Genomic DNA, 13,949 nt, shown 5'->3' on the forward strand with positions numbered 1-13,949 from the left:
CGGAGCTGCAGAGAAAGACACAAAACAATCAGTAGTTTTCTTTTATTCAAGCGTGCATTTACATGATCAACTCAAGCCAAAGTCACAGTCAGTAAAAGGCCTTTTTAAAGGTGCTGGGCAGATATCACCATGTCATAAATGAATATGTTATATTGCACATGTCAAGTGATGCTGCCGTGTTGTGTTTAAGGCCCACGGCTCAGAGAGAGAACGTTGTGTCTCCAGTCTGGGTTCAACCTGTACACCACAGTCGCTACAACACAGTAAAGCAAACAGACAGGTTACCTACAGAGCTAGTAAATGCACGCCACTGGGCACATTTGTAAGTCATTAAAACACAAGCATGACATTGAACCCAGAGCTGGTCTGTGAGTGACTCTGGTCACATCAGATTCCCATCTGATTGACAACGGTAATGAAGTCACCGTAACAGACGTGGTTGTTTGTGGTTCATGAGCGTTCTCTCCATCAGCGATATATCTTTACGGCAGCATCGCTATCAAACACTCATACAATGTAGTGTTTAGTCTTTATAAAGTTAGGCTCATAAATAACAAATGTTATCATATATATTGCTACAAAGTATTACAAGCGTCATTAATCCCTCAGTTTAATCTGCCATCGTAAGGCTGGGTTTCAAAACATCTTAGCACTCACAGTTCTCATTTGTTCCACTTCAACCACTGATCACAGACTGTTACCACTCCAAATACTTGTCATTAAACAGACCCAGATCTGTTGCCCTCCCTGTGCTGGGGCAGATTTCCAGCAGGGTGAGGAAACGCTGAGCCCAGCCTCGGTCAGTAGGAACTGGTGGCGTTAGTGTCGGTGGTGTACCTGTACCCAGTCTGCTGCAGACTCAGTGTGGCTGAAACGTCTTGGCCAAGTCCTCCAGCAGTGACATTAACTTCTGCTCCTCCAGAGAGGAGCTGTGGGTCCAGGCCAGCGGCAGGTGGGTGGACACCATCTTTCGATCTGCACACAAACACACACGCTGAGATTTAACGAAAATGCACCACTGTTTAAAGGTTTGGGGGCATCCAGACAATTTCATGTTTCCATGAAAACTCACACTTTTATTAATTACAGCACAAGGGTTTTCTAATCATCAATGAGCCTTTCAACAGCATTAGCTAACACAATGTAGCATTAGAACACAGGAGTGATGGTTGCTGGAAATGTTCCTCTGTACCCCTATGGAGATATTCCATTAAAAATCAGCCGTTTCCATCTAGAATAGTCATTTACCACATTAACAATGTCTACACTGGATTTCTCGTCAATTTAATATTCATTGAAAAAAAAATGGCTTTCTTTCAAAATAAGAACATTTCTATGCGACCCCAAACTTTTGAACGGTGGTGTATGTAATTATAAGAATATTCTATTGAATGCTGTGTGTTGTCTGAACCCTGCCTGGCTTAAATACAGCGACCATAAAAAGCATTTTTATCTTTCTCTTTGCCACTCTCACATCAGGCTTTGACTGGTAAAGAAAAGACAACAGTTTCTGCACGCAAAGTCTCATCTAAATTTCTGAAGCTTGTAGAGGAATCACAGATGTAATTTTAAATTCCACCACCTGGACTTGGAGAAGCGACAGAATAAAAATGGATTGATTGACCAATGTAAAATAATTTGTTCATTCAATTATTTATATAATGATATAATAATAATAACATTTTTGCACTTTCTGACTTGATGAGCTTCTAAGTTGCTGTGGCGACAGCAGTGGCTTTGCTCTGTGTCTGAACAGAACTCCTGCAGCACAATGCATTATTCCAAAAATCCCTATTGAAGCAGGTGGAATGATGTGTGCAAATATCGTACCCATACCCAGTGTGTGAACTACTTCATGGCTTCAAGGCATGCTCACTTTTTTTCACTTTTTCATGGTTGGCAGAATGGCCCTTACATCATTTATAAAGGACTTGAAAGTGCTTTAACTGCTCATCATTCATATTAATTAAGGATAAAATAAGAACACCAAATTAAAGGAGCTGCTGCCGCCAGCTGTTGTTTGTTTTAGATAGATAGATACTTTATTAATCTCCAAAGAGAAATTCACACGTTACAAGAAAGAAAGAGAGGGAGAGAGGCATAGAGCTGTGTGTATATATTCAGTTTTACAAAGGCAAAGAGGAAATAAAATGATTCATCTGATGTTTCAAAGCTGAAAAATGAAAAAAATCCTTATGCATGAATCACACATCATTAATGTTTTATATGTGTGTTTTATTAGTGTGTTTTATATGCATTGTTTTAAATAAGGAATGTTTGTTTTTTTATGGACCAAGGACTACAGATGGAAATTAGCATGATGCTAAATCTGGTGCAGCCATATTTTTAATGTAACTGCACACTGTCCTTTTTCAAATAAACTTGAAAGAAAGAAAGAAATTTGAAAGAACACATCATTAATGTTCTAGTTGTACATTTGATTCATGATGATGGAGATGCAGAGAGGTGCACGGCAAAAATAAAATACTGTCAATATTTTAGAGACGCCACAAAATTTAAGCTTTCAGGGGAGTCCGTCCAACCTTCCTCCCTACAGTTTCCCATTCCATGACAGAGCCACTATTTCTTTACCTCTGACTGTAATCTCACAAATCTCAGTTTGCAAAAGCGAATATCTGTTCAGATTTTTCACCTCTTTTAGTTAAAGCTGTAGAGCTTTAACTAAAATCTGAGAAATAAGTGAATAAAATACAGAAACACTAAGTCGGTGCTCATCATGACTACTTGTCAACAATCTGTTACCTATGTGTCAATCAATCAATAAATAAATAGTTTGATCTATAAAATGTTGAAAAATGTTTACCAATGTTATTAGATATTCAGACTTTTATGACAAAAGAAACCAGAAAACATTTACATTTAGGAAGTTAGAATGAGAGTACATGGACTTTTTCTCTTTAAGAAAAACTCTAATTATTGTTGACAAATGTACCAGTGAAGTCATTTATCGCTGCAGCAGGTTGTGTTCATACCGTACGAACTCGAACCAAAGCAAAGAGCTAAAAGATTTTCTGGTTCCACAGTGCGGGAATGGACAAGCTGTTGAGCTGCACAGAAAAACTGTAATCAAAATCAGAGTGTGCGGCGCCGCACTGTTAGGAAATATTCCACCGCTGACAGCTGCTATGGTTCTGGCAACTCCAGCAGGTTTGGCCAAGTTGGTGTGGAGATGAGACAAAGCAGTGGAGAAAAGCCAAACAGACAGCTTGACTGGTCCTCTGCATGAGACCTCAAATATGCTACAATATGAGGGCTTTTCTCAAACAAAAAAACAGCAACAACAAAAACAAAACAGCTCAGTAAGCTGACATGAATTCTGTTACATGAGAGACACATGAAAAGCAGCATTTCTGTGTGTCTGTGATTCTGCTGCTAGAGTACAACCTCCCTCTCCAAGGCCACCGAGGACATTGTGTGTGTGTGTGTGTGTGTGTGTGTGTGTGTGTGTGTGTTTGCTCATAGAGGCACTGTACTCTCTGGCAGTATCTGGCACCAAAAGCAGCCCACTCCAGCTGCAATGGACGCAAGCCAAACCCTCACACACACACACACACACACACACACACACACACACACACACACACACACACACACACACACACACACACACACACACACACACACACACACATCCCACAACTGACAAACACTTAATTCAAGCATTCTTCGATTCAAGCACAGTTTTTTCCCCTCTTTTTGGGACTTAAATTTCCATAAAGCCTTTCCAATACACCAATCTCTAACTGATAAGCAGGTAGATGAGTGTTTCTTTCTAATCACGACGTACCCTGATAGAAGCGTCCGCTGGGGTTCGTGGTAGCAGCCTCAGAGACGGCCAGCCACACCACGGTGTCAGCCCCCTGCTCCGGGGTCCGCAGGCTCTCTTTCATAGACTGATGGAAGTCCGGCATGGCGTTGGCCACCGCTGGGACGGACAGACACATAACACACAGAGGAATCTCATCCTTTGAGCCCAAAATATTCTGGAAGTATTCTTGATGTGTGTATGCAGGGTTTCTGCAGAAATCAGCCAGTCAGATTTAATGCTTTTTAATGACATTTTAATGCTATACTGTAAAACCGTTGATGCCATGACCATGAGCTCAACAAATTACACAGGTTTGTTTTTTTTGTAAAAGATGATTTTTTTCACTATTTCTGAATCCGGAAACCACCCCTGACCACCCACGGGCTGTAGTCATTCTCTGAATTCCACGTATTCGAACCATTTTTGCTGGAATTTGCATTTCCCCATTTCCCATCTCTCCTCCACCTGGTCCAGCCTGCCAGTACCCGACCGGCCGGGGCAATTATCGCAGTGCTTCGGCATGTTTACACAGATGCACATATCTGATGAATCGCAGGCTATAACTATATATTATTATTGTCCAATATTTTTCTTGAAAACTGCAGAAAGAATTTTTGATGCCACTGAGAATCAAATTTGATGATTTTTTAATGCCATGTAAGGCCTTAGTTTTCATCAAATCAGTGTAATGACTATTAAAGCTTTTTAATGCCCTACAGAAACCCTGGTGTGTGTGTGTGCGCGGGTCTTACCTGGAGTGTCCACCCAGCCTGGATGCATGACGGAGAAGTGGATGTTAGCGTGAGTCTTTGCCAGCTGCTCTGTCATCACCACCTGCTGCCTCTAGAACACACACACATGCGGGAACATGTTTTAGAAGAAGAGGAGGTAGTGCAGTTGAGATATTTGAGCACAACTCCAACATTGTCCTAACAGTGGTGGAAAAAGAATTCAGACCCTTATATGAAACGACCAATACAGCGATTTTAACACACACCATTACAAGGAAAGGTTCTGCATGAAAGTACTTAAACAGAATTACATATTAGAGTGAAGTACTGGTTTGTTGCCTCTGACTGGTTAATTATTACTTCATCAAGGAATGCAAAGGAGTTATGTGACGATCAGCGTACATTTGTCTGTCTGTTATTCCGTCTGTCAGCAGCATTACTCAAAAATGGACAAACGGATTTGGATAAAACTTTCAGGGAAGGTCAGAAATGAAACAAGGACCAAGTGATTAGATTTTGGCAGTGATGCAGCTTATAGTCTGGATCCACGGATTTGTTAAAGATTTCTGTATCATTGTGAGATAGCAGCACTGAGCCACTGTAACCATGACAACAAGTGAACACTACATCAGCTGCTTACTGACGATCACATGATTGCGATCCTACTACAAATCCACCGCTGTGAACCACAAATTTTTTAAGATTTCATCTGTCGGAAATCATGCGAGTGAACCGTCTTGGCGGAGTATTATGCTCTTATAGGGACTTATCCATTGGAAATGATACAAGGAACAACTGATTAATTTGTGGGGGTGTTTCTGAGTCACATCAATTCCCGCTGCCCACTACATATTTTTAGGTTACATGATTCGGTATCTGTACATAACATACACATGCATAACACACGCCTGTGCTCAGCGCAAGGTCATTTTGTTTGTGGGTACATCTATGATAAATGACCACATTCTATGTTGCTGTGATTTCTGATCATCAATAACTAATAAACAGATGCTGCATTTATTTTAAAAAATGCTGCATGTCTGGCAATGCCATGTGGGGGAATGAACAGCCTTGAAGGAGTACTGCGCTCTCTGAGTGTTTTTCTCATTATATCTGCCTTCATTAGATTATTAACAGTGTAGTATCAGTGTGTCAGCAGCGTGTTACTGTTGGAGCTGCTGCAGGTTTTAACCACTTTATATACAGTTTTAAAAGCAAGGACAGAAGATAAATATGAAAGCTTCAAACGTGATTTACAGGAGAGGACAGCTTCAGTTTTTGGACTTTTTTTGTTTCTGCTTCGTCACTGGATCATTTGAACATTTATTCAAATTTAACCATGTGAGAAGTTTAAAAGGAAACGTAAATATTTGGTGACCTAATGTGAGCTAAGTGCACACGGCTCAGAAATTACTGGGTTAATCTCTAACTGTGTGCTGCTTTTTAAAAGCTTGGTATACCATCTATTGTGTAAAATCTTCCAGTGAGTTTAAAGCCCTTTGTTTTTGTTCACAATGAGCTAATTAGTTGTAGTTTTTAAATCATTTGCTTCAATGTTTCCAATGTGCTGAGTCATTTCATTATCAATACATGTAAAGAAAATATAGTCTTTAATATTCTATTGATTATTCAGAGGAGAAAATGTCACAAAATAATATAAAAACAACATTAAAATATTCAAATTGTTGTTTTTGAAGATGGCCAACAATCATAAAGTAATTAATCCAGCCATGCCAATGAAAACATCCCAAGCACTGATATCTCTGCCCTGCCAGAGAGGTCAAACTACTATTTAAATTTAAATTCCTCCACAGACACACTTCTCATTATTGAGTATAATTATCATGTGAAATCCTATTATCAGAAAATAACAATAATATTCAAACTAATTGGACCATATCAGTCACATGTATACTGAGAATCCCTAAGAAAACTAATTACTTTGCTTCGTCATGTATTTAATTAATAATACAAGCTCACACTGTCAATTGAAGCATTCTAATACAAATATATACATCACATTTCTTTCCTTTTTCTTTCTTTTTGAGTAGGTTCCTGACAAAATGAAGGACTTTAAAGCCTGACAGTCCCTGACTTGTGATGATGTGTGATGAGGGGGTTGGAGGTCAGGTCTTACTTTGTGCTGGGCGTAGACCATGGTGCCGTCGTAGCGACCTCTCTCAGACTGCAGGTTTCCTGTCCTGAGCTTCTGCACCAGCATCCCCCCTGATGACACGGTGATCTGAACAGGAGGAGTGAAGGTATGGGAGGAAAAGCTGGGGTGATGCCACCACAATTCAGATCAGAGGTGTTGTTTTAATTCACGATTAATCTGTGGCTTATTTTACCAGTTATTCAGTGAATAATTTGGTTTGCAAAATGCAAGAAAATGCTGAAAATGCCCATCTACATTTCCTGAAGCCCAAGGCAACATTTTTAAGTGCTTTGGCCAACCAGAAGACACATATATTCAGTCTTTATCATAAAAGGTTAAATAAACCAGAAAAAATCACATTTGAGAAGCTAAAATAAAAAACAGTTCTTCTTTAAAAGAACTTAATCAACACAATTAACTGATGATCAAAATCATACAAATTTGAAATCTTCACTGGCTACTGCAATATTTACATGTGTGAAGACATCATTTGTTAACTTCTTTGATGCTATTTGAATTGGGAGTCTTTCTCTGGCCCTGTGCTTCTCTGCATAAATCCCCCATGTGCCCAAAATTGGCCTTCCTTTAACATTTAGTAGGTTTTCTGTGAGAATATGACCCACAATAAACCATCAAACAGTCTAAACCCTAACGCATTATCCGGGTGCTAAAATGATGGATTACGTTGGCAAATGCTACGAAGTCTACAGTCTATTTTTTGAGGGCAATAAAGGAGCATATAACTTCTGTGAGGCGAGTCAAACGTACGGCAGAGCAGCAGATTCTGACAGGCTGAATCTGTGAGACTCACCACTCTGGGATCTGGGCTCTTCTCCAGCAGTGGAATGAGGCTCTTGGTTAGAATGTAAACCCCTAAGCAACGCAAAAACAGTTCAAGTTTTCCGCCCTTCTCCATCTTTCTCTCATATCGACATTTTGTTCACACCTCAGTCTCGACCTCTGACTCACCCAGGACGTTGACGGCGAAGCTCTTCTCCAGGCCCTCGGCGTTCACATCCCTCTGACTCATGATGGAGCCTGCGTTATTGATCTGGACACATTCACAGACATCAGATCATCACTGTCTGCAGTCAACAGTGAGACTCGGAATTAAAAGGGGTTTTCTACTGGCTGTATGGCATATGTTGTTACCGAAACTGCATCAAAACATACCATAAAAGATGAGAGAAGAGACACAAAGCAGGTGCCAGCAGAAGGCAAAAAGTCAGACTACCTACCAGTACATTGAGGGTCTTGTACTTCCTCTTGAAGGACTCAGCAAACTCCCAGACCTTCTTGGTCTCAGACAGGTCCAGGATGTGGACGTAGACCTCCTGTAATGACACCAGCCATTTATAGCAATGAATAATGTCACTTCAATGGGGAACCAGACTCCATTTGAAGGCCGTCTGTGCTGCTTTTTCAGTTCAGTTAGTGATCGAGTGAGTCACACTTTACTTTGTTTCCCGTCTCCTTGACAATATCAGCCCTCGCCTCCTCGGCCTTGTCCTTGTTCCTGCACACCATGTGGATCGTTCCACCTGTGACACAGATCAAATGATTATAGCAGCTGTGAAAAATACTATCTGGGCACAACTGCAAGGAAAAGGAAGAGCTAAGGATTAACCCTCATGTTGTCCTACGGGTCAAAATTGACCCGTTTTGAAGTCTAAAAATGTGGGAAAAATATATGTTTTCACAGTGAAACTTCTGATGTCCACATTTTCAACATTTTTGGGAAATCTTTGAACATTTTTTGGTGGAATACAAGAAATGTTAAAAATGTTTCTTTAAGAACATTCACATAAAAATCAACCAAAATCCAGCGAATTTCGCGGGATTTTGGTTGATTTTTATGTGAATGTTCTTAGAGAAATTATTAGAAGTTTTACTGATATATATGTAATCACTTTAGATATTTTTAGGATTTTTGTGGAAGATTTTTGCTATTTTTTTGTAACTATTTACAAGATTTTCTTGGCAAATTTGGAGGATTTTTTAAAATAAAACTTTTAAGGGAAACTTTTACAGAATTATTGGAATTTTCTTCCTGAAGGTTTTGCAAATTTTCAGAAATTTGGGGATTTTTTTGCTGATTTTTTGAATTTTTTTCAGACAAGGAAACTATATTTTTTGGTGTCCATAAATGAGGACAACAGGAGGGTTAATGAGGAATAACTGGACTAATGCTGCCTAAAAGGTTTTTAAATGCAGCTACAGACTCTTTTTCAGAGCACCACCATGTCGAGTGAACATTTTCTCTACAACTGTTTGCTTTTTTTTACAAACTACACGTAGAACATTACTGTAATAAACATGGAATATTTTGTAGCTTTGATTTACGCATCACTCCTACACAGTTGGGATTATTTTTACTATTATATTCATGAAGCCACCTGCTATCTGAGCAAGTGACAGTTTGTAAAATATGTTTAGGAATTTTTACATTTTGTAAAATTTTTTAGATTTTTATTATTGATCTGCGCGGCTACAGTCGCCTTTACGCTGGTAGACAGATGAGGTGCAGCCATGTGGAAATGAACGCACACAAGAATAACTACTGTTCATATTCCTGAGAGAATATCTCCCGTGCTGCTAGTAGTAGTTCAACAATACACCAAAGCATCAAGGACAGTGTCATTTGAAAAAAAATACAAAGTTAAAAAAATAAAACATTTTTAAAAGTTAATTAGTTTTATAGAAATACGTGTGTATGTGTGCGTGTGTGTGTCACATGTATAATAGACTATGTCAAGATAATTGTCATACTCAGTGATGTTTTAATTATGCGTCCCTCAGCTTGTGACATGTCCTTACATATTGTTCAGCTCAGCGCTGTGTCTCTTCTAATAGAATCGGCTGCTTTTTGTGATCAGCTAGTTCTAAGAAGTTTGGGATTAATGAGTCAAACTTTTTGAATTATTCCTGTTTTCTATTATAGTATTTGTCACGTTTTAATAGAAATGTCACCTCCATCTCTACCTCGCCTCTCATGCAGTGACCGCAGGTTCTTTCTCATGTCGTCCTTCGTCTACGGCTCGACTGTGTTCACGGTGTTTGAATCTGTCTCTGCTTGGTAACTCTGACAGTGAGGAGATATTTTATTCCATATCTATTCAATTGTTCAGATCCAGATAGCAGTGAAGTTTGTTTAATTATTTAGTTGTTTTTGTGTCTGTGTAGGTATGTGTACATACATACATGTGCATATATGTATGCTAACATTTTTGTTCATCTGATGATGCATAATGGCAAGATAGCAGATCAGTTTGCATGTGTCTCAGTCCATGAATTATATGAATTATTAAGTCTATTCCACCTCTTCCAAGGTTTATTGTTCAGATTCTTTTTTTGTATATAATTATGGTAAAAATATATAGGTTTAGTAAGTCGTTTCTGCACAGTGTCTCGGTGGTTAGCACTGTTCCCTTGCAGCTAGAAGATCCCCAGTTTGTGTCCCAGTCTGGGATCTTTCTGCGTGGAGTTTACATGTTCGCCCTGTGCATGTGTGGGTTTTCTCCGGGTTCTCCAGCTTCCTCCCACAGTCCAAAAACATGCTGAGGTTAATTGGTGACTCTAAATTGTCTGTAGGTGTGAATGTGAGTGTGATTGTTTGTCTCTGTGTATGTAGTCCTGTGATAGACTGGTGACCTGTCCAGAGTGTCTCCTGTCTTCACTCTAAGCCAGCTGGGACACTCCAGGATTCAGCGGTGTATAGATAATGAATGGACAGATGTTGTTTCTTTTTCAATTTTTTCAGATTTTGTTTGCTTGTTTTGTTTGTTATTGTGGCTGCTAAATGAAATCAAACTGTGGTCTCTACCAACCCTTTGTAAAAATACTAGACTTTGAACACATCAATCTCATCACATGTTGCTGTGCTGTCTTCATATCTGTCCTGATTTGCTGACCTCTCTTAGCGATGGCCATGGCTGTGGCTTTCCCGATGCCACTGTTGGATCCTGTTATCATGAAGGAGCGTCCAGCCAGGGACACCTCCAGGTCCTTCTCCACAAACCGTTTGGAAGCTGCCAAGAAGGCCTTCCTGCAAGACACCACACTTTAGTGCATCGTATCTGTGACAGCTGACTGCTGAGCTGCACATCCGGCTCCATGCATGTCCATCTGCGCTCAGTTCACTGCTGTGTGTGCTGAGGTCAGTAAGGGTCAGTGTTTGAGGCCAGCCTGTTCACTGTACGTCTCCTCACAGCTTTACTGTACCGACACAATGAAGGAGAGAGTGTGCCTGGCATCGCGTCTGATGAGAAGACGTTTGGGGTGAGACTACCGGCGGTGACAACAGCACCGGTTTATGTGCGAGCACCACAGAGAGCATGTGTGGCACCGAGGACCTCAATTACCCCCATTGTCCTTGATGCCATTGTTGAGGGCGGCTGAAGGGGAGGGGGATTTAGGGGAAGGCAGGGGGGTTAAATGCCCGCTCTGTTCGATGGTGTCATGCAGAGAGCTATTAGTGCAGGGTCAGAGCGGGTTGCCGGGCAGCTCCCTGGGAGTAAAGATAACACAGAACAAAGGAGAGAAGGGAAACAATCACAAAAGCACCTCTTCAGAGCACTTGGCTTGCTGTATGCTGATGAGGAAAGGCGCCTCAGGGCTGCAACAGATCAGATAGGACTGATAAAGTATTAACAGTCCTGTTGTGCTTCAACAAATGACTTATGGTCTTACAGGCCTCCTGCTGAGTCACTGTAAACTGTGCTTTGATTCATAAACCTGTGATTTTCAAGAGTTCCATTATGTTCAGCCAGTCAAAGGCTGGTAAACTAAAACCTCCAGTCTGATAATAAACCGCCAGAGAAACAAAAATCTGCATGAACACTCTCAATAGGCCAGAACAGATCTTATCACTTTCAAATATCCAGTCCTAATATGAACTCTAATCTAACTTAACCTCATACAAAATAACTGCATCTCATACAAACTCACTTCTTATTATCTTACAGCTACATTCTGCCAATTATTTTCTCAGCTTGTTTGCTCTTTTAAATGTCAGACAGGAATAAATGATGGCCATCTCAGTGCCATGGAACCCTTGTGACATCTTTAAATGTCTTGTTTTGTCTGATCAACCGTCCAAAAGTTTACAATTTATAATTATATAACAGAGACAAGCAGTAAATCCTCTTATTTTAGAAGCTGGAATCAGCAAATGTTTGTTGTTTCTTCTTGAAAATGTATTAAATGATTGATAAATTGTCAGAATAGTAAACATTTTTGGGGGGATTGATTAGTCAGTCTCAGTTCGGCTCCACGTATCATGACAAAAAATATGTACATTTTTAAAAAAGAAAGTCTCACTGAAAATGCATTAGAACTGTTTAGTTGGGCGTCTGTATTTCCATTCTGTCATTCTATTCTTGACAACATTACATCTATTCTTAACATTAATTATTCTGTTACGCAAGAGTGTAAAGCCATTATAAATCTTCTATTTACACACAACCATGACATACATTTTAAAATTACAGCATTCAAAACTATTTTTAAAAATGACACACAGACATTCAATTTTAACAAGAACCAAATAGTGTTATGGTCTATAAAGTTAAGCAGTTAGAATATAAAGGTATGAAAGCTGTAATATAGGATTTGACGTCACCGGATTCTGTAAAGGGAAACATTTTAACACTTTACTTATAGTGTGATGTCTACTCCCAACACACTCAGAAATACAATTAAATTACAATAGAACCATGAAAATGACATTTAGTTTAACATTTGACCACATTATTAGCAGTCACAACAGAAGATCCTCACATTTCACATTTCTTCCATTGTTAGTTTCTTTAACTGTGTCTTAACTTCCCATCACCTCCAGTAAACTTGTGACTGTGTGCTGATGAGGAGCAGCTCTAACTAATGGATAAGGATCCTCCACAGCAGTGAGGATGCTCTGAGGACTGCGGCTCCTGAACAGCACACAGTGATGCCTCAGAGTCTCCCAGCAGGACGGAGGTCTTACCTGGTGAACTCGGTCACTCCCTTCAGGAACCAGGCGGAGTTGCGGTACAGAGACATGGTGCTGCTCTGGAAGCCTCTCACTGTTCGGGGCTCTCTGCTTCGGTTTTACTCCGGACCTCAACCACGTGGAGCCGCGTTCACTGACCGTCGGAGGGAGGCAGCAGCAGCAGCAGCAGCAGCGACCCCCGGCGGCAGCAGGAGGACATGCTGGAAATCAGAGGACAGCAGGGTCACAGACAGAGCCAGCAGTGGTGGTTAACTCAAGACTGAATTCACATTAAGCTTCATTTAAGTTTCCCTGCTTTTGCTTTTATCTATACATTTATTTTATTATTTTGTATACTATTTTATTATTTCACTATTTTAGTATTTATTTTACTATCTATTTTATCATTTATTTTACTATTTATTTACTATTTTACTATTCTTTATCTTTTAGTAGCTATTTTATTCTTCAATTTTTAGTTTTACATGTTATTTTTAACACATCTATTTTAGATCTCAGTGTTTCCTCGGTGGGGAGCCGTCTGTGTGTGTGTGTGCATGCCTGTGTGACTGTCTGTGTGTGTATGTCTGTGTGTTCTTAGGAGGGATGTGGGCCATTGTCTTTTTATTGTTTTTTATTGTTTGTTTTTAACTTGTTAAGCACTTTGTGCTACTTTTGTATGAAAAGTGCTATAGAAATAAACTCTGATTGATTGACTCTGAAGTTATATCACATTTTACCCTTTAATGCATGACATCTACTACAGTGTACAGTTATTAAAAACTATAAGGCGCTTTTGCAATAATTACTCCGATTCAGCAGGACATTTTGTTACGCGGTGGAGTTATGTGATGATCTGTGTACGTGAATCTGACAACATAACATGACTCAAAAACAAGGACCACTTCATTAAATTTTGGCAGTGATGCGGCTTCGAGTCTGGATCCATGGAATTGTTAAATATTTTCCATTGTGAGATAGCGACTCCGCGTCACTGTAACCATGACAACAAGTGAACACTACATCAGCTGCCTGCTGACGATCACATGATTGTGATCCTACTACAAATCCACCACTGAGGACTTATCGGGACTTATCCAACAGAAATGATACAAGGAACAATTGATTAAATTGTGGGGTGTTTCTGAGTCACATCAATTCGCCTGCTACATATTTAGGTCATGCGATTCGGTATCCGTACATAACGTACACGTGCATAACACACGTCTGTGCTCAGTGCAAGGTAATTTTGTATGAGGGTACATC

At 39.9% G+C, this 13,949-nt stretch overlaps 1 protein-coding gene across 1 annotated transcript; it reads right to left on the bottom strand.

The window, feature by feature from the left end:
• Nucleotides 1-27: 27 nt before the first annotated feature.
• LOC110971994 (dehydrogenase/reductase SDR family member 12-like) lies at nt 28-12,842 on the bottom strand. Its single transcript, XM_022222412.2, has 10 exons — nt 12,699-12,842; nt 10,627-10,760; nt 8,174-8,256; nt 7,954-8,049; nt 7,685-7,766; nt 7,527-7,588; nt 6,698-6,802; nt 4,582-4,672; nt 3,809-3,946; nt 28-975 (listed from the first exon to the last, which is right to left on the bottom strand). Exons 1-10 carry the CDS (start codon nt 12,752-12,754, stop codon nt 860-862), a joined length of 963 nt encoding a protein of 320 aa, XP_022078104.1. The 5' UTR covers nt 12,755-12,842; the 3' UTR covers nt 28-859.
• Between the last annotated feature and the right edge of the window lie 1,107 nt (nt 12,843-13,949).

This window comes from Acanthochromis polyacanthus, chromosome 13 (genome assembly GCF_021347895.1).
Source record: "Acanthochromis polyacanthus isolate Apoly-LR-REF ecotype Palm Island chromosome 13, KAUST_Apoly_ChrSc, whole genome shotgun sequence".
NCBI classification, from domain to species: domain Eukaryota; kingdom Metazoa; phylum Chordata; class Actinopteri; family Pomacentridae; genus Acanthochromis; species Acanthochromis polyacanthus.